Raw genomic sequence first — 26,460 nt, forward strand, 5'->3', positions numbered from 1 at the left:
CTCAAAAAAAAAAAAACAAAAAACCAATAGGTAGATGGTTCAGTGGTTAAGAACACTGGGTGCTCTTCCAGAGGACCTGATTCCCAGGTTCCACGTGGAAGCTCACAATCATTTGTAATTCCAGTTCTAGGAGATCGGATACCTTCTTCTGACCTTCATGGACACTAGGCGTGTATGTGAGACATACACATAGGTGGATCACTCATACAAGTACAATTATATTTATTAAAGGAAAGAAAACAAAAACAATTAGCAACAGCAATACAAACAGAAAACCTTGAGTATCCAAGCACAACTCTCCCAAGGGCCATTTAGAAACAAACACTTCTTCTGAGGACTCACTTTTATTTACTACAAAGGGTTCACTCTTTAAGGAGACCCGTAGTGTTAAAAGCAGAAACAAAGGGGAGACACTTCAAGGCTATAGCAGTGTGAGCAGAGATCACTGTCATTAACAGGACATGGAGAACACTGCATGTTTGGTAAGTGTGAAAGCATTCAAGGAGACAGAGCTCCCTCTCTTCCATCTGGCTGGGGCAGAGGTAGGCTTAGCTCAGCTTCTGCTCATCCTTGTTGATGTAACTCAATGAGCCGACCTGCAAACACAGCCAGCGTCCCGATGAGACACACCAGCATAAAGACTCCAAGGAGGATGTGGTCCATCACCATGGCAACATACTTCCATTCCTCAGCCGCCTGGGGGAAGCAGAGGGTGTTAGACAGGAAACCCCTGAGATGGGACACAGGCTCATAGCGCCCCCTACTGGCCTAGCCTTCAATATGTAAACCTCCAAACCTCAACACCTGAGGCCAATATTACAATCTTTAGTTTTTGCATAATTAAGCCAAAAATGACTTACTATAGTTGCCAGGGATAGTCTGGCACAGGGCATCTGAAGTAACTGGAGCTTGGAGCCAATTCATTGGTCAACCTCCCTGTCACACTTATGCATTTAATCATTTCGACCCAGAGGTGTGTTAGCCTAGAGGTTGTGGCGCACACTTTTGGTCTTAGCACTCAGAAGGCAGAGGCAGGCAGATATATAGACAGACAGACAGACAGACAGACAGACTCGGAGGTGTGGACTGGGAGCCACACAGCTTACGTTATTGGACTCCTGGTCTGACTTCATGGTCTCTGCAATGTACTTCACACCCTCAATGGCGCTTTTCACCTCAGGGTGCTTGATCAGCGGAGAGTGAAAGCCCATAGGTGGAGGCCCCGGCTTCCCAGAGATGTCAGATATATCTATGTCTTCTGTAAAAATCCTTTTCTCTTGTTTATCTCTGGATGGTCTTTTCATTGTGGAGAAAAACATGATGTTTGGGATAGTGTCGATAAAAACCTAACATAAAAGAAGAAATTCTTGGCATGAGACCTTTTGTCAGTATTTACAGAATCACTGACTTTGAGTAAGCAATGTGATCTTGGACAAGTCACCCAGCATTTCTAGACCTCACCCTCCTTGTCCTTAAAACAAAAGGACAGTACTAAAGGGCAAAGTCTATGCACTACCTTTTAGCTGCAGTCTACAGCTATGATTCTGTAATGTAAGCAGTTAGCCACAGGAGGGAGCCTGTGTGCAGATGCCAACAGAAAGTTCCTGGCAGTCTTACAGCTCCTGCAGCCTTATGTAAACGCTTAGCCTCACAAGATAACTACTATTTTTCTTCTTCTTCTTCCATTCTTGTTGTTGTTCCTGCTGTTAAGTATACAGAGGTCTCGCCCAGAGTCATCTAACAGGAACAGTTAGTCTCCTCCAGAGATCCTACATGGTAAGCCAGTATTACTGACTCCAACACAGTTCAGTATCTCTATGACCTTTATCAAAGTGGGCATATTTGGCTGGGGGATATGGCTCTGCAGGACAGTGCTTGTTGAGAATGTCCACAGCTCTGAGTTCAACCCCCAGCATGACCACAAAATTAATTAAAATAAAAACATATGTGAAGTATTAACACATTTTCGGTTCAATAATATAAATATTTGTGAGCACATGCCTCACATCGGGTCCCCCCCCCTCTCTCTCTTCCTCTTTCTCCTTCCTGTTCTGTTGTCCTTGATGATTTTCACCAGTGAAAATACGCATGTCTACTCACAAATTGGAAAATACACCAATAAAAAGCTAAAGAATGTCCATGCATAAGACAGGGGTCTATTAATCTCTAGTCAGATTCCATAAACTCGAATTGGGAGTGGACTTAACTCATTTTCTCATTTTACTTTCCACTGTCTCCGGGAAGGCTACATGAGCTGTTCCCCCAAGGAAGCAGTTCCTTTTCCAGGTTCCCTAAAGCCCAGGAAGGACTAAGTACTAAGTACTCACTGGGTTCACTGAAGGGAGACTTGGGAATCTCAGCGCTCACCTTCCGCACCCAGTCAGGCATGATGTGGGTGCTGGGCGAACGGTGGTGTGTGTTGATGACGATGACGGTGATGATGATGGACGCAATGACAAAGACCATGGTGAACAACATGTACTTCCCGATCAGGGGCACAGCGCTGGAGGTGGAAGGGATCAGCTCCACAATGACCAGAAGGAACACGGTCAGTGACAGTAAGACAGAGATGCTCAGCGTCATCTTCTCCCCTAGAAAAGCGAAAGGAAGAAATGTAACAACCCGCCTGCTCCTGAACTCCCAGGAGGTCAGAATTTGGATACGTGGCCATTAAGGCAGAACAGGAGTATTGTATATTGGTGTCACAGTAAGGGGGGAGGTTGGATGCAGACATGCACAGGGAAGACTGTGGGAGGACACGGAGAAGTGTCTTCTGCAAGCCCAGGAGAATGGCCTCAGAATAGACTGAGCCTGTTGGCTCCTCGCTCTCAATGTGAGCTTTCAGAGCTATAGAAACAGGCTGCTGTTGCTCAGAGCATCCACTGGTACAATTCCATCAAGCAGTCCCCGCACACCCATCAGCCACCAAAACCCAAGGGATGTGACCAGCTCGTTCTCAAAGGATAATTCTGGTGATCCTTTCTGAGAGACCGCAGGGCCCTGGCAGCATCGAGTGGCCAGGTTTCCATTCCAGCTGCCAAGCAGCGAATGGCAACTTTGTTTCATGCCCTAGACTCTTTCTTGTTGTTGTTGGGATTCAGGAAAACAAGAGGGACTCTGGGTTGGCAAGCTAGAGAAGGTAGAAGTTTGAATAAACGTTGCCCCTGGTCTTTCTGTTACCTAGGAGTTGGCCAGGCAGCTCAGAAATACCTTTCTCTCAATGTGAAGCTGTTAGACCCAAATTGTAGAACAAACATACAAAAAAACCCCACAAAGTCTGCCATCCAGGTGCTGTCTTAACACCCGGGGGCTCACAACCACCTCGCCCCCTCTCACTTTGGTCTAGAAAGTTTGTCTTCTCACTCATTTCTTGGTTTGATTTGGTTTTTGTGGTCCGGGGACCTCCCAACTCCTCAGTCTTTTTCCTGAGTCTCGGGGGTCCTGGCTGGGCAGGCTGCAGGAGAGTCAGGCTGACTGGCACTGGGTCATCTTTGTGGGGTGCTGTCCTTGTTGGGGTCCTAGGGCGCTCTCTTGTGTTGCCTTTTCTGCTGTTATTGTAGAACTTGTCACACCCTTTCCGGGTGGTAGGTGGACAGACAAAGGTCTGTATCTGCAGATTTTGTAAGAATTCAACCAAACTCAGATTGAAAATATTCAGAAAAATTAAATTGTATCTATTTTGACTCTATGTAGATTTTTCGGCCACAATCCCTCAAACCAAATGATGTGAAAACTATTGGAATAGTCTTTACATTGTGGCAAGGAACAATTTTAAGTAGCATAGGCTTTCCAGAGGTTCCATGTGACTACAATGCCATCTTATATGAGGGACTTGAGCATCCTTGGATTTCAGGACCCACAGACATCCTAGAACTGGTGACTTTGTGAATGTGGGAAGAGACTAAAAAGGAGGGTACAGAGAAAAGATAAGCGAGGAATCCTCAATTTTATCTCCAAAAAAGAGCCAGAACTATAAACATTAAAGTTATCAAGCTATTTGCCATTTGCTATCTAATAATACTATAATAGCTAACATCTACCACGCTTAGAGTACTCATAGGTATTTACTATTTACAGTCACAAACTAGTCAGTACTTATAGATGCTAATTAGTTCTGTATTGCTCTAGCAGTGTTTTCTCTTGCTTTCAGGGGTTTCATTTGATTAGGAAGTTGAAAATATTTATTTGTACTTATGTGTTCAAAAGAAATATGGGGGGGGGGGCCAAAAGAGATGGTTCAGAAGTCAAGGGCACTAGCTGCTCCATTCCCAGGATCTTCACTGCAGCTCACAAGCATCTATAACTGTCATTCCAGGAACCGATGCCCTATTTTGGCCTCCATTAGCACCAAGCACACACATGTAGTGCACAGACATACATGTAGGCAAAAATATCCATGCACATTGAGAGATGCTCAGTGGTTAAGGGCACTTGTTGCTTTTCCAGAGGATCTGAGTTTGGTTCCCAGCTGTGAGCTCCACTCAGATCCCACCACCACCCAGCAAGTGTCTGTTTGCACCCTGTACACAGCAATGATGACTTGGGTCCCTGCACCTCTGTGAGTGCACACTTACCCCTTGGCTGTCCCTAAACTAGCAGCAGGAGCTCCATGGCTGCTGTTACCATGGCAACCGCACTCACCTGAGTCTGTGGGCAGGTAGAACACCAGGCTGGTTAAGAAGGAGAAGAGCAGGCAGGGAATGATGACGTTGACAATGAAGTAGAGGGGCAGGCGCTGCATGACGAAGTGGTAGGTGATGTCCAGGTAGGGAGTGGTGGGGCAGCAGGAGTAAAACACCCAGTGCTTCCAGCCCCGAGCTTCCTTGATCACCCACTCCCCGCTCTCCATGAAGTTACTAAGGTCGGGCTGGTCACTTTCCTGAGGATCAAAACAAGGTTTGCAGACTCCTGCTACATCACCCCGAGGAAGGACAGAGACATGGTAGCCATGGACCGTACGGAGGGCCACTTTGCCAAGAGGGATGTTGGGCCCCACTGCTTTGGGGTAATGTAATAGGTTTATTTCCTATAGAACACATCATATAGTAAGTCAGGGTTGTTCATTTTAGCTCTACACTCAGATCTCCAGGAAACTTTCAAACACTGGCCCCCAAGTCACACTCAAGACTCGTTTTTATCTGATTTCTTTAGACAACACATAACAAAGAGAATTTATTTAAGCTCTTACTTAGCCCTCCTGGGCAGTGTATTAAGAACCTTGGCACTCAGGGGCTGGAGAGATGGCTCAACGGTTAAGAGCCCTGATTGTTGTTCTTTTAGAGGTCCTGAGTTCAATTCCCAGCAACCACATGGAGGCTCACAACCATCTGTAATGAGAGCTGATGCCCTCCTTCTTCTGGTGTGTCTGTAAACATCTACAGTGTATACACCACACACACACACACACACACTGTATATTTATATATACAGTGTGTGTGTGTGTGTGTGTATATATATATATACACACACATATATAAAAACATATATAAAATTTTTTAAATGTTTTCTTAAAAAAGAGCCGTGGCACTCAAGTGGAAGCCATACGCCTAGACACTTCTCAGGGTGGTGCCAGGCGCCTGTGACTGTCCAGATGCTGACTTGGACACCTAGGTAGCCCTAGTTCTGAAGCCAGCTGCATCCCAGGAGGCCACCACCTACCGGGTTGATGGCCACCACAGAGCCGTCATAGGTCCAGGTGCCCAGCTTCATGCTGCAGTTCTGCTCATCGAAGGGAAAGTGAGTGACAATGATCTCACAGTAGCTTTTAAAGATGGCTGGTGGTGTCCAGGTGATGTGGCCGGTGTAGTCCAGGAGCACCTTGGTGAATTTGACAATGGCAAAGTCGCCGTCTGCACTGTGGTCAGGATAAGAGAGGACAATATCTCCAATTGGTCAAAAACCACACATTCCCAGGCACTAGGCAAGTGTGATGGTATGTCCTGTGATTCCAGCACTCTAGAAGCTGAGGCAGGTGGATTAAGATTCCTCAGTCAGTAGATGACTGTGAGCATCCACTTCTGTATTTGCCAGGCATTGGCATAGACTCACAAGAGAGAGCTATGGCAGGGTCCTGTCAGCAAAATCTTTCTGCATATGCAATAGTGTCTGGGTTTGGTGGTTGTATATGGGATGGAACATAGGGCCCCTAATGAAGGAGCTAGAGAAAGTACCCAAGGAGCTAAAGGGGTCTGCAACCCTATAGGAGAAACAACGATATGAACTAACCAGTACCCCCCAGAGTTGTGTCTCTAGTTGCATATGTAGCAGAGGATGGCCTAGTCGGCCATCAATGGGAGGAGAGGCCCTTGGTATTATAAAGATCATATGCCCCAGTACAGGGGAGTGCCAGGGCCAGGAAGCAGGAGTGGGTGGGTTGGGGAGCAGGGCCGGGGGAGGGTATAGGGGGCTTTGGGGATAGCATTTGAAATGTAAATAAAGAAAATATCTAAAAAAAAAAAAAAAAAGATTCCCCAGTCAGTCTGGGCTATGTAGCAAAGGCCAGTCTAGCGATGAATCAATGAGAGAAAGTCAAATGCAGATTTCTGAGCGCTAAGCAAGGCCCAAGTCAACGTCTCGGAGGATGAATGAGGTAACGTACAGACTTCACAGAGTAACAAGTGACACGGGCCCGCTGCACCTCAGCCTTAACTGTCCTGTCCCCAGAGACACCTGTAATGGCAGACTCCATCTGTGTGCTTTCAGAACTGGCTGGAAAGACTAAAACTTAAAGTAAAAAAACACTCCTAGCAGCTGAATATTATATGGAGGGGAGGGGCAGGACTGATGTTCTTCTGAGAGCTGTTTAGAACTCGGTGGGACAAGTCACAAACTCAGATGCCCCTGACCAGCAGGGGAGCGAACACTGTAGGTGGGAGAGAAGGGCACAGAGTCCCTCGCTGCCTAAGAGTGGGAGGCCATGTGAGTTCCAAGATCCAACATGGCCACATGGCTGGATCCCTGTTCAGAAACCGGAAACATTTTTTTTTAAACCTTTCATTTCCTCTAGTTCTCAGGGTTCAATATAAGGGCTTCACATGTTAGACAAATCCTCTACCGCTGAGCTGCATCCCCGGCCCTTTTCTCTAGCCACGGAGGTGCTTCTTCGGAGAGAACTAGAGTTATGGAGCTCTCACTGAAGACAAGACACTGCATCTATCAACCTCTCTCTCCAGAAACGCACCACCAAACAATGGGGAATTTGGCTCATCCTGCAATCCCAGCTCTAGCTGTGTGCTAGATGCTGGGATGGCCGCCAGAGGGCACCATTTTCATCCACAGCCCCTACCAGCTCCAGGAACATCTGCTGTAAAGCACAGAATCAGACTGCAAATCCTCTAGCTAGCTGACTGCGCATGCTCCTGTTCCTGCCTTGGAAGGATGCTCTTTGAAATGAATATTCCCTGACAAATGAAGGGCATATGATAATGAGCGTGTAATTAAGCCAAGTGTCGTGAATCACATTATAATTTCACAACACACAGTCTGTTGCAGGGCCCAGTGGATGGCAAGGGAGGCATCCGGGCACTGATGGTGAGATGGCATTCAGGATGTGATGGATAACACTCCCGGGAGTTGAGATCCCTGGGGCGGGGGGGGGTTGGAGGGGGAGGTATTCGATCCCAAGGAACTCAGAGATGAGAAGTCCTGGTGTTTCCTGTGGTTGCCACAAGCACCATTGCAGCTCTCTGGGATTAATGTCCCCACCCACAGCCCTGATTCAATTTGGCTTCCATAATTGTTTCTATTCATAACATGGGACGCCATATGGCACTCCTTGCCTGTTAACGTGGTTCTGGTTTTAAGGGTTATTTAATGCAAACGATGGGGAAACGCATGTGCCAGTCCTTCCGAGGGGACGCTGGCCCACCCTGCCTGGTCCTGTGGCGTTGCTTACTTGTTATAGAGAACGACGTCCGGCCGCCAGATCTTTTCCGAGGGGATGTGAATTTTTTTCACTCCTCCATACTCATCTGGATTCCATTTCAAGTTGTAATCGACCCATTGCTAGAAAGGGAGACATTTCCTCGGTCAGAAGGCCAAATCAGTGTCCAACCTAGAGTGATCCAGAATTCGGATGGGCCAGCAAGCTTTGGAAATACAGTGTTACCAGCTGAATTGTATTATGGTGAAAATCACTCTTGCAAAGTGCTAGCTCATACTTAAGCATGGGCCTTTAGTTGGCTCTTTATAGAGGAATGAAGTGAAGACGAAGTCACTAGGGTGAACCTTTGTCCAGCATCTTTATAAAAAAAGGACATTTAAATCACACACACAGACACCAAATACACAGAGAAAACGTTTTGTGAACATGACAGCGGCCATCTACAAGCCCAGTAGAAAGTTCTGGAATTGATTTCCCCTCAGTCCTCAGAGGGAACAAGCTCCAATGACACATTAACTTTGGAACATCTGGCCTCCAGAACTGTGCCATGATAAACTCCTGTCGTTAAAGCCTTCTCGTTTGTATTGCTTGGCTATGGTCTCCCTAGCAAACGAATCCACACAGAGAGGAGCAAACATGAAAAGAGAACCAAATCAAACAGGACATTGGCATGCATTTACATAAATATATGTATATATGTGTGTGTGCACATGTGCATATATGTACATATATATATGTATATATGTATGCATGCATTTATGTATGTATATATATGTATATATGTATATGTGCATATATGTGTATATGTGCATATGTGTATATGTGTGCATATGTGTATATGTGTGTATATCTGCATATGTGTATATGTGTATATATGTATAAATGTATATGTGCATATATGTGATATGTGCATATGTGTGTATATATGCATATGTGTGTATATGTGCATATGTGCTTATGTGTATATATGTATATATGTATATGTGTATATATTTGCTTCCATCATCCCAACAGACCTCCTTTCAACATTTTGGTATATGATTCTCCTACCTAGATTTATTTCCCCTGAGCCCAGGTTTAATTTCAGGTGAACAAACACAACATAGATACAATAACGCAGCTGGATTACCTGTTTCAGACGTACGTTTGTTGTCACAATCTGATTTACTTCATCCTGAGAAGAGAGAAGATCCCTTCTTTAGGGCATGAGTAGGGAAGCCAAGGGGAGATGGTCCAGTGTAAGCTGGGGTCCCACAGCATGGGTGCCACAGGGAGCCCCCAGCCCTGGTCTTACCACATTGATAAGCTGGATCAGCTGTAGACCCACGGTGACCTGAACAATCTCACGGTGGTCCTCCACTGGCCGGACCACACTGCTGTAGTCTTTAAAGAGCTTTGCCACCAGACGAGTCTCATGTTCGGAGCCCAGGACAAGGCCAGCTGGGCAGGAAATGACACACATATCGTCAGATGCTGTTCTCCACCCTGCGCACAGTCTCTCCAGGGTTAGTGGCACAGCCAGCTAATGGAAAGCACAGAGTCCCCTCCCAGACACAGTTGCTGGTGTGGTCCCATACCCCAGGGAGACAACACTTGTTCTCTGGATAGGTGACCTTACTTAATGCAGCCTCTGGCCACATCACATTCAGCAGGACACCGAACACATGGAAAAGCCACAGAAAGGCTAGGTGCTTCAGAGCCTGACATATCTGGATGTACTGGTTGCCTATCTCTTGATACCATTAGCAGTTAAAAGTAGATGCTGGCTTACAGCCCCTAGGCTGGCCCAGTGAACAAAAAGGAAAGTAATAAGTTGGGTGAAGTTATGGAAAAATCAAAACCTCACACACTGTTGGCGAGAATATAACATATTAAGTTCCTTAACAATCTAAACTAGAGTTACCATATGACCCAGCAAGTACACTCTGGGGTGTACATCCAAAAGAATAGCAGCACTACATACGATACTCAAAGTGCCATCAGCAAATATGTAGGTGGATGCATTACGGTGCATCCAAACAATGGAGTAGTATCGAGTCATAAAAGGGGAAGGAAGGATATTGTCGAAAGAGGGATGCACCTTGATAACTTCATTAAGCTAGTGTGAAAAGTCAGATATAAAAGGGTATATGGTGCACGAGACATCTGGAATGCTAAGTCTACAGAAGTGGAAAGATTGCTGGTTCCAAATGACTTGGAGAACAGGGACACTTAATGGGTTCAGGACAGCCTTAGGAGAAAACGAAAGAGTATCAGAACTATGTAATGGTGATATTACCACTGAACTGTGTACTTTAAGTGGTTAAAATGATCAAATTTATGTGATGTTTATTTTATCTCAGTTTTTGACAAATCTCTGCCATTAGAGCCATGTACCAATTCAAACAGAAAGAGCAAACCAACCAAGCTGGGGTGACTTGGGGTTAGGACTTCTATTCAGAGCACAGTTCCCTTCTTGGCTCTCCTAGGTACCATCCCCCCAGAGGCTGCAGAGGCAAGGTGACCTCTCTGCCCTGACCTTCGGAAAGTGCATGACTTGCCCAACATCATTCGGCTAACAGAACCTTCACATTCCATGTGGTGATCCCAGCTCCTAATTTTATGAGTGTGTTGTGGGCTGGCTACAAGCCTTATCCCCAGGTGGTACCCTTCCAAATCTGTCATGTGCCATATAAGGGCCTCCATAACTCCAGCCTGACAAAGACTGAGGCTGCCTGTCCTAGAGCAGACATGCAATTCATTTACCCTGATTCATGTAACCAGACACCCCCTGTCTGAAGGCTGTTGCTGAGGTCACCATTACTTCTCCACCGGCCAAGAAACCTTTAGATGTTGGATTCATGAGATGTGTTCCCTCTTTGCTGGGTAGTGTTATTTCTCACCCAGACCTTAGATCTTTATAAAATGACTAATGCTACACAACTAACTGGTAAGTTAAATCCCATGACTGTCTATAATCCTCCCCAATAGTTATGTTTCAGTGGGCGATTTTTCTTTTAACCCCAGCTTCACAGATGAGAACACTGAGGGTCAGTGCTTAGCCATGCCCTCCCAGGTCCCCTCCTAGCTAGAAGCAGGGTTCCAGATAGTTTATCTCATTCCTAAAGGTAAAGCGTCATCTCTAATTAGATTTGAGCTTTCGCAAATCTCTAGGCATAGCTTAAACATCTGCGCTGTGACCCCTGTGAACCCTGACCCAGCCACATCTCACATCTAGCTTCCTAAGTTGTCTAAAACGCAAAACTTCCAACCGTATCAAAGAACTTTCTCATAGAACTTCCCCAAACTGCAGGCAAGCTGATGACCCTCGAGAGGGGGTGTTGTGCAAAGACCCAGATTTTGCACAGGAGGAACACACTAGAAAGCAAGAGGGTCAACAGTATGTCCCAGAAAAGCTGTGCATCCGGCCTAATGATTCACTAAGGGAGGAGGGTTGGGGGAATGGGCATGCTGGAGACACTCACTTCCTACCCTTGTCCATGCCCTTTGTGAGAAATTCCCACCTCAATCTCTACTTCTTAGAGTGGTTTCAATGGGCAAGGTGAGGAGAAACAGTTTCCCTCCACAGGGTTTATAGAAACATTCTGCAGTCCATTGCCAGGAAACAGCCCATAGGCCATCAGTGAAAGAATGAGCAAGCAAGCCGATGTAATAGAATTTTACGAGACTCCAAGGAAGAATTCTGCAAATCCCTTTCCAGCTCCAATATGGCTTGCAGTGCCGGAGTCAATGCATGCCAGTAAATTCTCTTTCATTAAAGAGGAAGGTTCTACATAGAAGACAAGGCATGTCAACATTGCCTGGTGTTGCCAAATCACATCGCTGTGCTTTACTCCGGTTGTAGTGACATTGCTACCTCACCAAACATCTGTTGAATGTCTACTGCATGCAAACATTGTTTTAGCAGTGTTACAATCGCTGAAGGTGAACCTGGCAAGGTTAGCTTCTCTCTACGCACACGGTGAGTGCCATTTGCCATAAACATCAGTAACTATTAGCCCATGGAGAACTGATGTGCTCTGAGAAAGGTGGCAGTGGCATGCCTGAGATTCTCCAGTGGATGACAGGAGAAGTTTGTTGAAAGGTGATATGTAATCAGAACAGCAACGGTTGTGTGTTCAGCAAGCACGTAGAAAGTGACCCTGACCGGAGGACTGATGCTAAGAGACTAATTCAGCCACAAGTTCAAAGGGCATTTTCTACATCATATTGCACATATGTGATTGTGTCTCTATCTTAGAGATTTCAGGTTGTTTTAGGCCTGGGGGCGGGGGAAACACACCAAGGTTTTAAGTGATCACATTCTAGAATTTATGGTCTGCTGCCTCGCAGGCCAATTTATATCTTTTACCTTCAGTTTCCTTACAATAAACAAATTGAGGATGTTAGGCTGCATTTTATAATTCTAAATTCCTATGGACTACTGTTCCAACCTTCGCATGGCTCCAGAAAAGGACCTGGTTGGGACAGCGAGGGAACTGAGAAAGAAACATAGACAGACACATGGACATAGACACACGGACACACAGAAAAGCTATGATTGGATGGTCTAGTCTCTCAGGTGGAGAAACCTTGGCACCCAGGGATCTCAATGTATTTATTGAATAGATTGAACGGGGGGCGGGGAAGAGTTATTGCATATGGTTAAGCAAGGATGCAGGGTTTATGATATACAGTTGGATCAAGGGGGTCAGGTTAGCTGTCTCCATAGGAATAGTTCTGCAGTCATCATCCATAACACCCAGGGGGCAGAAAACTGTGATGGACATTTCTACACATCCTTCCAGTATTCACACGTGAACCAGGGGAAGGCTTTGCCATTTCCCTCCGAGACTCAACCCAGGGGGAAGGTTTTCCTATTCCTCCGTGAGTCTGAGGCTTTTGGGGCTTCTTGACATGGCCACGCCCATGTCAGCACACACACTTACCCAGGATTTCACCTGCTCAGGGCTTCCTCTGCTTCTTACAGACTACGTGTGGAATCAATACAGGAAATTTTAGTTTGATCAAAACACACAACACAGACGTCTCTTAACAGCTGCATGTGAACTTTTGTTCTAAGAGGTCTTGGAGGTATTTTTTAGATGCTTATCACTTAGGAATTTTCACTGAGGGGGCTTGGAGAGCTGGCTCAGAAGTTAAGAGCACCTGCTGCTCTTGCAGAGGACCCAGATTCTGTTCCCAGCACCCACATGGTGGCTCCTGTGGCTATCTGTAGCTCCAGTTCTAGGGAATTTGAGGCCTTTTCTGACTTCTATAGGCACCAGGCACACATGCGGTGCACATACATACAGGCAAAACATTAATACACATAAAATTAAAAAAAAACTTTAAAAACATTTTTTAAAGCAAGTTTTCACCAAGTGTAGTGTTTGTAAACACATACATACACATGCCGAGCCTGCTTCGGTTGGATCAACTTCAAATTCCACAGGATTTAATGATCTGAGTTTAGATATTTCCTCTAACTCTGATCTGATATATATATATATATACTCATATCCTCTCTGTCCTTGCCTGGAAGGCCTGTGTTTGTCAGAGCAACGTTAGAGCGAGAGGAGCTACAAGCTTTGGGCCACCTTGCTCCTCGGGGGAATAGTATCAACAGTAAGCTCATCGGAAGTAACCGACACACATCTCCTATTTCCCTCTTCCGGAAGTCTGGGGCTCAGGATGGCGTTTCAGCTGTTGTGATGGGCACATTCCAGAGCAGAGAGTAGGTCAAGGGCTGTGCTAGGCTTCATAAGTCCAACTCAAACATAAAATCTGCCTATTGGTAAGATCCTTAAAAAGTGTGGGGTGGTGGACTTAAAAAAAAAAAAAAAAGAATCTCTGAACTTAAAAAAAAACCTAAACAGAATAAAACAGTTTCCTTGTAGAGACAGTTTAGTTACGTTTGTTAACAGTTTTCCTTTCCTGGCACCTGTAGCTGCCAATCAAACCTCTCCATTCTCAGACAATTTCTAGAGTGACAAAATTCCCATCAGCTACAAAGTTCACACCCAAACTATGCAATCTAGTTACAAATAATAATAATAATAATAAATAATAATAATAAATAAAATAACAAAGTTTAAATAAGTGTATGATTTTGCATTGCTCCTAGATCTTTTTGGCCACATGCAGCCCTCTGGCTGAGTGTCGGACATGCCTGCTAGGCATCTGAACATGAAGGTAGCTCAGAATGGTAGCACAGTTCACCAGTGGCTCAGATTGTACAAGTGGCGCTACGGTGTTCACATGGCTGAGCCTGGGACCAGGCGATCATAGAGCAACCAGGATCTCTCTTTGATCAGGCAGCTCCCGCCCTGGGAAAAACAAACCGAAACATCTATCCTCAAGAGTCCACTCGAGCCGACCCCAAGCTATGACTGATAGAGAAGTCTCTGGCCGGTGTGGCTGTGTCCTGCGTTCCCATCAAAGAAACAAGACCGGGGCATGGGACAGGGGGTATGGCAACTTAGTGTTTCACCCTCAAAGGCTAGAGCCCCCAGCCCTGGGACTTACCGGAGCAGAGGCCTAGCAGCAGGAGAACAGTCGAGAGCTCCATGGGCTGTGGGGTGCCGCTGTGGCCGCCAGCAGCTTGCTGCCGGTCCTACTCCAGCCTGGCTTATGGAGCTTGGCTGCTGGCCTTGGAAGCCAGCTGACTCCACAGCTATTGTCTTACAACACCTGTGTGCCCGCATGACAGCTGAGTGCCCACAGCCTCAAAGCTCGGGGCTTTCTGTGGCCACAGCCATGCTTTGCTTAACATGATCGCTATACTCCTGCTAGATGTAAACTGCCTGAGAGTTTACATAGATCATGAGTCAGGGGCTTGTCGTTGTGTTTGGTGTTGAAGATCAAACCCTGACCTCACACGTGCTTACTAAATATAAATGGGTTAAATAGAAATGACTATCACAGCTCTACCAGTGTACTGTACCTCTAGTCTTGTATATAGGGTTTTAAATCACATTTATTTATTTGTTTTATGTGAGGGTGGTGGTGGTATGCCATGGTGCCTATGTAGACTAGAGAGCAGTCTTCGGAAGTTGGTTCTCCTACTGTGTGTGCTCTGGAGATCAAACTCAGTTCATTAGGCTTGGTGGCAAGCTCCTTTACCCGCTGAGTCATCCTGCTCTCCCATGAATCAATTATTAGCAAAAGACTTCGTGCAAGTGTACAGTAGATTTCAGTAGAGGCTATAAATTTGAGTAGACAGCACACGTGTACCCTCCCTAAACGTGGAATGAAATTCTGTGTCACAGGCCTGACTGTGACATCTTTTGTGCCTGCATGAGTTTGGAAGGAGTGGCGAGTATTGGATTGGATGCTGGAGAATTCCATATACGACCATATGCAGCTTTTGACAAAGATTGGTTTTGGTTTTTTCTTTTTTTCCTGTGAACTGGTTTTCCCCCACGGCCCTAGGCAGCAAGTCCCTCCCCTCATCTCTGTCAGGCAGTACCAAGCCCACCCAAAGCTGTTAGCTGGGCCCACTGCAGCCTCCTGTGTCCTGTTATTACAGCGCAGCACTTCGTGGGAAACGTCTTCCATCCCAGTGGCATTTGTTCCAGATTCCTGCTTCCTGCTGCCTCCCCTCAACCTACTCTCCCTCGGGGACGCAGAGAGCACAGCTTTTCAACGTCTCAAGCCCTTTGTTTAAAAGATCCCCCAAATGGAATGTGCTCAGCAGTGAGCAGCTTGCAATTGTTCACTCGGAAGCATTTTTTTTTTTAAACTAAACTCAGCTTCTTTGTAGAGTTTTAGTGGGTTCCGGCAGAAAGTAGGCATATGAAGACGCCCTTGCTGCTTGCTCCCTGCATGCCCTGGTCCCTTCAGGGCTGAATATTGAGCAAAGCCTCTTTCCTTGAACCTAAGGACAGGGTCCTGTCAAATTATCCCACTCCACAGGGTCCAAGCAAATAGATGCGGGGCTTGCAGATCAGAGGGCAGAACTGAACACCTACGTTATCCTTTTCTGCTTACATTGTATCAGTTAACTGGTACAATAATCAACCTTCTCCCTCCTGCAACCCTGTGACTATGGAGTTACCCTCTCTTCCCATCTGCCTCTCCTCTATATAGAGCCCCATGACTGAGTTCTAGTGAGTCAAACCTGAGCCGAGAGTCTCTGTGTGTGTCGCCATGTTTTTGCTAGAGGTCTAGGCTTCAATAGACATTTTGCTCACCAGGAAATCGGGACAACAGTTTTAGTAAACAATTTTCTAGTACCCAACACAGGACTTTTTGCCTCAGTTTAGTCTCCAATATCAGTTTTCTTGCCTTTCTCGGCAATGCTATTTTTTTTTTAGAGTGAGTTTTTAATTTTTAATTGTTTTTCTTTAAAAGTTACCATTTAGATTTATTTGTTATCTTTTATGTGTATGAGCATTTTGATTACGTGTATGTCTGTGTACCATGTGTGTGCCTGGTGCCTGCAGAACTCAGAAGAAGGCATCAGATGTCCTGGATTGGAGTCATGGATGACTGTGGGCCATCAGGTGGGTGAAGGGAACCTAAACCTGGGTCCTCTGCAGGAACAGGTGCTCTTGACCGCGGAGTAGTCTCTCCAACCTTTAGAGTTGTGTATTAAGCATCCCTAGTTACTGTACAAACAATCCCCAGAATTTCTATAGCTGTGCACAGTAAATAAATGTTTTGTTTGCATTCATGAATTTCTGAGTGGGGATAGGGTAGTGGGGTCCACTCCTCCACAGTCACTCAAGGATCCAGGATGTTCTAAGCTGCCATGGGGTGGCACGCAGCCCTTCAGAGACTAGAAGGGTAAGATGTCTCACCTGGGTCCCAGTGACTCTCTCTGGGACTCACTGGCTTTGCTTAGCAAGTCAGGACAAGGAAGAGATGAGAGCGGAGGAGAGACAAATCTGGAGATTGAGAGTCCTTCTGCTTCAGTTTCCAAAGCCTAAGGGATAAATCACACAGAAAGAGGGCTTTGAGCTACAACAGCTCTGGTCGAAGAAGGTCAGGGCTGGGGCTGGGAGTGGCTCCTAGTGGAGAGCTGCCTGGCAAGTATTGGATTCCATCTCCAGCACCAAATGAATGATGAATGAATGAATGAATGAATGGGACCAATGAAATGGCTCAGTTCAACCCCCAGGACCCACATGGAGGAAAGAAAAAAAAAAAACCTGTGCCCTACAAGTTGTCTTCAGACTTGCATATATGTGTTAGCACATGAGTCAGTCCATACACATATTCAGGCAAACTCATACACAAATAAGCACAATAAACAATTAAAGACAAAAAACTTTTAAAAAATAAGTTAAATAGATAAAGCTTTGAATGGATCAGGTCAAAGGCATGAATGCAGGTAGAGAAGAAAATGAACTTTCAAAGCTTAGGAGGACAGAGGATGGAGCAACGAAGACTGGGAAAGAGGAAGCCAGACACAGGAGGAAAATGAAAGGCGGGACAGTTCTGGGGGCCCGAAGGAGGACCTGAGCAGAGGACAGTTAGGACCCTGGGAGGCTGTGTTGACACTGCTAGTGGACCTAGTGTGACATGAGTGTGGGACTTAGTGACATAGAGACCACTGGTGACTTTGACACCCACACCGTCCTGGCCAGAGCAGATTTAGGAGAAGCAGAATTGGAGGTGCATCTTTGTTAAAGGGTGACAAAGAGGCATGTGGGAGACAGTGAGAGATATAGGAGAAAAATTGGGGTGGGGACCTTCTTTTTTTCAAGAGGAGAATTCACAACATATTTGCATGAAGATGACAATGATCCGGTAACAGTGACTGTGTAGCCAGGATCAAGAAGAAGAGACTTATCCAATGGCTCTAGAATTTTTTTTTTTTTAGTATACCATAATTTGCTTAAGCAACTCTTATCTTTGGATACTTGGGCAGCTTTCTTTATATCTCTGTGTGCATTAGCTTGTATAAAAAATAATCACGCGGTGAATATCTTTATACATACAGATCAACCCACTGGGATACACTGCCCCAAAGAAGAAGTACTCAAGTAACTTCAGTGCATACCAAGTAGCCTGAGGCTCTAGTTAGAACTTAGGAGGTCCCTGAGGCCCCTCTTGTTGGAACCCTTCCTCTGACCCTACCACACTGCACTGTGATGTCGATTCTGCAGTTGATCAACTTCTGTCTCTTCCACTGGACTTCGCAGTGACAAGAGTCATGCCTGGGTCTCTTTGCTCTTGGTTGTTGCTTCAGCCTGTGGGGGATGGAGAGTCAGTAAGTCGTTGTTGCTAGGGGTCCGGGGGTGGGGGGGGGAGAGGGCTAAGTGGAAGTAAATTATAATTCAAGAGTAGAGTGTCAGGGTGTGGTAGCTCAGCCTGAAATTGCGCCACTGCAGAGGCTGAGGCAGGAGGATTACTGGTTCCAGGTCAGCCCAGGCTATTGTCAGACCTGTATCAAAATAATAATAGAAGACTAGGATAGATTTTACTGCCTGCTTTTGTTTGAGGAAACAAGGAGAATGTGACTCTCATTCTATCAATAATGCCAGTGCCATTCTGGGTCCCTCCAAAGTATTTAGGACTGACTAGTGAATGAATGAAAGAGAACATATCTATAAAAGCTCATCAAATGAAATGATACATAAGCAATCAAAAGCATAATGCGTTTCACGGTTTGATGAACGGATTAGTGTGGATCTGTCACTCATATCCCCATTCACTTATTACAAAGTTTATTCTTTATTAGATTTTTATATTGTTACAAAATTCCATGCACGTATACAATGTATTTAGGTCATACCTACTTCCAACCCCCACCCACAACTCCTGCACCCATCCTCTTCCCAAATTCACACCCTATTCTTTTAAACAAAATTACAACTCAACCTAAATTAGTGCTGCCTATGTCCCACCCGAATTTTAATTTTATTTTAACTGAGATGGGGTCCCTGCCTAGCCTGGAACTAGTTATGTAAACAAGACTGGACTTGAACTCACCTAGTTCTGGGATAAAAGGCGTGTGCCACCACATTTGGGTCTCCTAGGAGGCCCCCCACCCTCAACCTGTGAAACACCTTTGTGCAGTGCTGTGCAGCGGCCCAGCGGCCAGCAGGTGGCAACAGACGGTCATTAAAGTGATGGTCCAGCCGCAGAGCCCTCTGAAAGAGCTGCCTCCTGGGGGGCTCTGAAGCCATTTGCTGTCCGAAAGCGAAAACATCAAGCAAGCCAGCCTAGGATTTCCCAAAAGAGCATTCCAAGGAAGCGAGCTCCCCTCAGAAGGGGCTCAGCAAAAGTCCAGCTCAGCTCCTGACACTGTGCAGTGTAATGTCCGGAGGAACTGAACAGTCGGAGAGCTGGCTACGATGAACTTGACGTTTTTTTTTTTTCAAGGCCGATAAATCTGATCCAGGAATCTGCCTTTGTCGTGCTCTGTCGGAAATGCTCGGACTTTTAAATTCTATTTCGTTATTGTTGTTTGAAAGTTTTGTCGTCAGTCAGGGTCTTTCTATATGCTCCAAGCTAACCTGCAATTCCCCTGTCTCATCCCCCTGAGTGTTTTTGCAGGTATGTGCTATCAGACCCACCTCCACCCCCAAACACACAGACAAGCTCTGAACCTTGCACTTCAAGCTGATAGTTTTGTGGTCAAATGGATCTCAGTGAGACACAGGCCAGATTCTCCGATTCATCCGGGGTCTCCGAATCTTGGAGCTGTGGTTCACAGCAGTAGGCATGGCTGTCCTATCTAGTGACAAGCTCTCCCTTTCCGAGAGTGGAAGAAGACATCATCAGTGAGTCAGGGAGAGTCCTGACGGCCCCCCTTTCACTCTCCTCAGTGGGGTGGGGTTACTGTTGGGATTCAGACCCAGAATAAGAAACTGGGGTGAATATTTAACATACCAAAGTGGACCTGGCTTCTGGGTTCTCCCAGCATCCCTCAGTACCTACCTGGCAAAGCATGCCCTCTGCTCTATTCCAGCCCAGGGGTTAGACTTCCCCTCCCCCCAGGGCTCTTCCCTTTATAAATCAGACATTCCCTCTCTGCCGTTCTCTCTTTTCTCCCTTTCTCTGTGCGAGCTTTCTCTCTTTCTCTCCCCCCCCCCGCCCCGCCCCTCTGTCTCCCTCTCCATGGCGACTTGGCCTCGTTCCTTGGAACCAGCGATCTCTCCTGAGTGCAGTTTCCCAATAAACCTGCCTTTATAAATAACGCTAATCTGGCTTGAATTGGCTCATTTCGCCGCCAGAGAAATAATTTATCAGTTACCTGTGATGTGTCCGAGTTCACTTAGGCTACAAGTTGCAGACAAGCCAGAATTTGATGTTTCTTTGTGTGTATATATGTTCATGTGTGTGGTCTGTGTGTGCACATGTATGTTGGGCAATTGGAGGCCAACTTTCTCAATCATTCTTCACTGTCTTTCTCTCTCTCTCTCTCTCTCTCTCTCTCTCTCTCTCTCTCTCTCTCTCTCTTTCTTTCTTTTTTTTCTGGCTGTTCTGGATATTACTTTGTAGACCAGACTGGCCTTGAACTCAAAGAGACCCACCTGCCTCTGCCTCTGGGGTGCTGGCATTAATGGTGTGTGCCACAACGCCCAGTCACACCTTCCTTGGGGTAGGGTCTTTTTACTAAACCTGGAACTCAAAGATTAAGCTGGATTGCCAGGTCAGCAAACAGTATGGGTTCATCTGTTTCTACCTCCCCAGCTCTGGGATTACAGATACAGGGCACCGTGCCCAGATGCCTATGTGGGTGCTAATGATCTGAAACCAGATCCTCTTTCTTGTGTGGCAAGTACTTTAGTCACAGAGCCATCTCCCCAGCCCCAGAATCTGATGTTTCTGATGCCAGTTCCCGGGTTAGCATCCAGAGCGCAGGCAGAGCAAGCCATAAGGAGCGAGCCAGTAAATAGCACCCATCCGTGGCCTCTGCACCAGCTCCTGCCTTGAGTTCTTGCTGTGTCAGTTCCTGTCAGTATTCTCTTTGAAAATGCACTGTTGTGTGCAGAGCCCTATGCTGAAACAAACCCTTCTGTCCTCGAGTTGCTTTTGGTCACAGCACTTTATCATAGCAATAGAAACCCTAACTAGGACACCAGTGACCAGAAATTATAGCTGGGTCTGGCCCCTTGGATAATGCAGGAAATGCTTTGATGGGAAAGTACTGTTCTGGCTCTTCATAGTCCCTGGATCAGGCACAAACCAAGAAAAGGGAGTCTCCTGTGACAACTGAGCCTCAGCAACTGCCGTCTGCAAACTCAGGACTCCGACTGCCTGCCTGCCTGGCCAGGAGACCAGAGTGAATGACAACAACTTGGGGGTGGGTGGGGAGGGGGTTGGGTTCCCTAGCTACAAGTCGGACCTGAGCTGTGTGTGGAGGCTGGACAAACAGGAAGGCAGCCAGGACTGACCTGAGAGTGAGAGAGAAAGCTGGATCGTCATTTTAAGGGACTTTGTTAAGAGATTTAAAATTTACTCCCAGCTTCGGCATTTTTCTCAAGAGAGAAAAGACTTGTTCTCTGCTCCATTTCTCTGAACTGGACCAATGCAAAGATTGGACCACGTGGAATCCCGGGATTGTGTCAGTTACATAAGCAAACTTTAGTCTCTGCTGAGATTTAGAGTCAAGATCATGAACATTCCACCCTCCATTCGTCAGCTGCCTGAGTTTCTATTCTAGGAGGTGTGAAATGTTAAACATTGTTCTTCACTTGTGTTCCTCAAATAACTTTTAATTAGTTTCAATTTGGACTAGGAATATTCCACTGTTGACACTCTGACAAAAACCATCAAAAAAAATAAAATTAATGAAGAATTCACTTTTTAAAAACCATATTATATTAATAGTACAGTATTTCATATCCACCTCACCCAGAAACAGATATTTATTTATTTATTTGTTTATTTGTTTGTTTGTTTATTTATTTTGGTTTTTCAAGACAAGGTTTCTCTGTGTAACCCTGGCTGTCCTGGAACTCACTCTGTAAACCAGGCTGGCCTCAAACTCCTGCCTGCCTCTGCCTCCCAAGTGCTGGGATTAAAGGTGTGCGCCACCACTGCCCGGCTGATTTAATTATTTTAAAAATTTTTGTTCTTTAAAGATTTTTCTTACAGAAAAAAAATTGCATAGGTAAAGAAGTCACTTAACTGTTATTTTTCCAACCTGGGTGCGTTTTTTCACAATGGGACCTTTCCATCATCTTCCAGTGAAATTAATTGCCTTAGTACAAGAAACACAATTGAATCTCCGATTGTGACTGGTTTTAGCCTTTGAAACTGTGTCTAGCTGGATGATCGTTGTTTTCATTATGCACTGGGATGATCATCAGACCCTCCTAAAATATGCTTGCCAAAGATGAATGCTTGCCATACTCCCAGAATACATAAGGCAGCCGCCAAACACATGCAGAATCAGTGCTAGAGTACTAATGGAGTCCCCCTTTCTCCTCTGCCTGTCTTCTCAGACAACAGGCCTGGCCAGCTACTTGGCATCTAAACGGGTTTTACCACCTGCAAATCCTTTTAGCTCCAAGATGGACAACTATCAAAGAGCTGACGCTCCAGGGGACAGCCCAAGGCTGAAGCCCTTTCAGCAACAATCTGGAGGACATCAGAGCACATTCTCCAAGGGTGTCTGAAGCATAGTGGAGCCTGTTTGTGGGGGGGACTCTGCACATGAACATGACCTAAGCTTCCTCTAAGTTGGCAACATGATAAATGCATGAGCAGGTTTCTTTAGAGAAGACCAGAGTGTGATTGACTGGTTCTCACAGTCTCACGGTCACCGTTTTCTCAAGTCTTAGGAAGTCTGACAGCCAAGCAGACAGACTCTTGGTTTGCACATTGCTTTTCTATCGCCGTAAGCATTCATCAACATTGGCGTGATCAGCCACTTCAGAGCAAATGCCACTGTAGTGGCTCCTACAGGTGCTAAGGAAAGAGGGCCCATCTCTAAACTTGTCTTGGGAGTGCATGGCTGACAGGGAGTATGGGCATGTGTGTAAACATGCAATGGATGGTGTTCTTAGGGCTCTACAGATTGTGTGTGTGTGTGTGTGTGTGTGTGTGTGTGTGTGTGTGTGTGTATAGCATGCTTATTGTGTGAGGATATAGCATGCTTATTGTGTGAGGATATAGCATTCTTATTGTGGGAGGATATAGCATGCTTATTGTGGGAGGATATAGCATGCTTATTGTGGGAGGATATAGCATGTTTATTGGTGGTGCTGTATCCTTTCTTCTCACAGATGGCTTGCACTACATCAGGATGCAGAAGACTGTCCCAGAGAGCCTGCCTAGACTTCTCAAGAAAGTTTCCTGAGAGCAATATTTTCCTTTGCTGTACTAGTTTCAAGGATGCTGGTCTCATCTCCCTACTGTGTGGCCTGTAATCACTTCTATCTATAGCACCACCCTCTATGAGTCCCTTCTGTGTTCTGGACTATGTCACAGTCTGGGTCACAGTGGTGATTCCGAAGAGTGAAGGGGTGGGGTGTCTGGAGCCTTTGTATAAATGCAGCAGTCTGCTGGGAGCATTGATGATTTTTGTTGATGACAAGGAGAAAAAAATGAAGTTAACCATTTGTTTAATGTGTTGCCAATTCTTTCTTTAATTTTCCATGAAGCAAACAAAATTATGTATTAGCTATGTTATGACTAAAACCCAAATGTTGATTAATAATTACAGTGATAGAATAACAATGTGTAAACCAAGAAATATGCCTGCTTAGCTGCCAGACTTCCAGCCAGAGAACAACTGTGAGGAAGAGAAAACCATAGAAGAGGGTTTGTCTGCAGGGAGGAGAGGACATAGCCCTACTGTCCCCTAGGTAAAGTAACCTGAAAGAAGTCCCCCCAAAGAAGAGGAGGAGTCAGGAGAAGACAGACAGTAAATGAGATATCTGATAGATCGGGAGATGGAGTTCCTCAGAGGGCTAGCATCCTGACAGACCTCGGGGGAAATTCCATGTTTTTCCAAATATCCAGTCTCCTAGGCAAACTATACTATGTCTTATTTCCTCCACCCTATCCTCAGAGAGCAGTGGACAGATTCCGGGGACCCTCTGAGCTTCAGGACAGTACAGTCTCCTGAAGCCCAGGCTCCACCTTGCTGACAATATCCTTGAACTCCTGATCCTCCTGCATTTACCTGTCTCCTCTCCCCCCCCCCCAAAAAAAAAAACGAAATTAAGGACTGAGGATGTATTAATAGCTCAGTGGTAGAATACTTTTGTTTGAGACCCTAAATTCAAGCCTGGGGGGGGGTGAGGGCGGTGGGACGGGGAAGGAAGAGGGGGAAGAGTGTGAACAGACTTTCTCACTTGCAGAAAAAGCCTCTTCATATGGATTTCTCTGCGTCATGGTTGTTTTCTGGCTGGAAGTCTGACAGCCAAGCAGACATAGTTCTTGGTTTTCACATTTTATTCTATCACTGGTAAGTATTAATCACCATTGGGGTTCTTTGGAGCAGGCGCCACGGTAACGGTTCCTTCAAGTGCTAAGGAAAGAGGACCCACCTCTAGACAAGGAAGCCTCACCCAGCACGTGGACTTCTGCCCACTGTCTGTCTGGGCTTTTCTTCACTCTGTTGCCTGCACCCTAAACCCGCTGAGATAGAAACTTGAGAGGAGGCGTGTCCTCCAGCCCTTGAGGTAGAGACTGGAGTGAGGGTCTCCTCTGCTCCCTCCCACCAGGTTGGCAGGCGAGCGATGGGCAGGCAGAGCAGAGCTCAGAGTCTGGTTACAGAAGCAGAAATGGCACTGCTGAATTTGTGCCCTTTCCTCTGTTTTTCTCTAAAGCTGCTTTCAGAAGTAGTTGATGCTGTTTTGATAAAAATTCAATTCCATACTGCTTGCTTTGCATTTTAAGGAAAATAAAGGCAGCTTTGACTGGTGCTGGGAAGCCTGTTCCCGTAGAGAGCAGACAGTCCCCGGAGACCCTCTTAGCTTGATGACGGGGTCTCTCGGAGCCTAGGCTGGCTTCTAGCTTGCTATGCAGCTGAGAACGCCCTTGAATACTGACCTTCCTGCCTTCATCTCCCAACTCCTGTGATCGTAAGCCTGGGCCATACACCAAGCGTCATGGCGGCCACTCTGAAAACACCACACGATACACAAGTGTGACAGATCAGCCAGTAAAGGAACCTGCTGCCAAGCTGACCCGTGTGACTTCCATCCCGGAGACCCACATCGTGGAAGGAGAAAACAACGTTCACAAGTTGTCCTCTGACCGCTGCATACACACCATGGCGTGTGCACACGCACTTGTGCGCGCACCCGTAAACAAGTGCAATAAAGACATTAAAAAAAAAAAAAGAAAGAAAAGCTAGCGCATAGGGCCTCGGCCTCAGCCCCCTTGCTCAGACTTTCTCAGGATATTGGGAGCCCAGACAGACACGAGGACACTTAAGAGGCTTTTGGCTTGGCAACGAAGTTCCAGAGGGGTCACAGACGGGAGACTTGTCTGTGATAGACTTAGCTTCCAGCCAGACTGGTTCCAGACCTAAACAGGAATTAATTCTGCAAGAAAGATGAAGTGCCTATCCTGCTCAGAGAACCTTCAAGCTCTGCCTCTTAAAAAATGTAATTGTCTGGAGACTGTTTCCTAGGGAACAGCAAGGGGCAAGTTTGGAGGGTAGCACTTGCGGGTCCATCATCCTTGTGGGCTATCTGCCTGCTACTTAGGAGAGATCATGTTGTTTCTTAGAACAACCATATAAGGATGTATTCCCAGGGGATGACTGTGGCCGGCATCCCCAGTCACACGTTTCTGCGTGTTCTTTTTAACCCTACAGTAGAGTGCACCCTGCCCACATATGTGAAAACTGAGACTCTGCAGGCTCCCTCCTAGAGACCAAGCTCACAGTTTGCCTTCTGCCCTATGGTTTGTGGGTGGAGCTAATCGAAAAGAGAACTGGGAAGCGAACAGAGAGAAGATGTTGCTGCCGAATACAAGAATACAAGGTGACAGCTTGGTCTGAATCCTTGCTGTACCTTTGAGATGAGAAGCTGAGGGGGAAATCCTGGTTGCAGACAAGGAAGGTGGGGACAGGCAGGGGACAGTGGAGAAGCAGAAGGGAAAGACACATAGGAATAGGGAGGAAATTCATCAAGATAGTCAGAGCCCTGAAGTTCTCACACTTCATTAAAGTAATTTTTCCCTCTGTGTTAGACCAGGATAAATACAGACAGACCTAGGTCACTGCCACCCTTGGGAGATGGCTCAGGACACCCTGTTTGAAGCCCTACGTTCTGATGTGTTGAATTGGTTACAAGGTCAGTTTCATCACCGGAAAGTCACCTCGTGTGTTCGTGGTCTCTGTTCCCCCTCTCTCAATCTGCCTTTTTGAAGCTGGGTTCATTTCCAAAACTCCACTCAGGCATCAGTCAAGGGTGGACCTGATGTCCACCAGCTAATGATAAAAATTCCACAGTCAGCTTTTCCCAGTATCCCTAAGGGAGGAATCCAGAATTAGCAATCTGACCGTGACAACTGTAGCATCTGTCCCCACACAGGCTGAATGCAGTGTTTGAGCCACAGGTCTGTGGGTCCTCAGCCTGAGGAGGACTGGCCTGGGATGAGCAGATGGTAACTGGTCTACCATGGCCTCAGACTCCTCCCTCATCTGCAAAGGCTGCCTGCACTGCTTTCTTGGAGTC

At 46.2% G+C, this 26,460-nt stretch overlaps 1 protein-coding gene across 1 annotated transcript; it reads right to left on the bottom strand.

Moving 5' to 3' along the window:
- Positions 1 to 208: 208 nt before the first annotated feature.
- On the bottom strand, positions 209 to 14,469 carry Chrna1 (cholinergic receptor nicotinic alpha 1 subunit). Its single transcript, XM_021193505.1, has 9 exons — positions 14,390 to 14,469; positions 9,177 to 9,322; positions 9,012 to 9,056; positions 7,895 to 8,004; positions 5,659 to 5,854; positions 4,642 to 4,879; positions 2,368 to 2,591; positions 1,107 to 1,346; positions 209 to 696 (listed from the first exon to the last, which is right to left on the bottom strand). The coding sequence occupies exons 1-9, from the start codon at positions 14,430 to 14,432 to the stop codon at positions 565 to 567; spliced, it is 1,374 nt and encodes a 457-aa protein (XP_021049164.1). The 5' UTR covers positions 14,433 to 14,469; the 3' UTR covers positions 209 to 564.
- Positions 14,470 to 26,460: the final 11,991 nt, after the last annotated feature.

The sequence above is a fragment of the Mus pahari genome, chromosome 3, assembly GCF_900095145.1.
Source record: "Mus pahari chromosome 3, PAHARI_EIJ_v1.1, whole genome shotgun sequence".
In the NCBI taxonomy this organism is placed as follows: Eukaryota; Metazoa; Chordata; class Mammalia; order Rodentia; family Muridae; genus Mus; species Mus pahari.

Coding starts and splice junctions, on each gene's coding strand:
- Chrna1 (XM_021193505.1), bottom strand. CDS start 14,432: ATGGAGCTCTCGACTGTTCTCCTGCTGCTAGGCCTCTGCTCCG. Junction 9,057..9,176: donor TGATCCAGCTTATCAATGTG/GTAAGACCAGGG, acceptor CTCTCTTCTCAG/GATGAAGTAAATCAGATTGT. Junction 2,592..4,641: donor CTACCTGCCCACAGACTCAG/GTGAGTGCGGTT, acceptor TCGCTTTTCTAG/GGGAGAAGATGACGCTGAGC.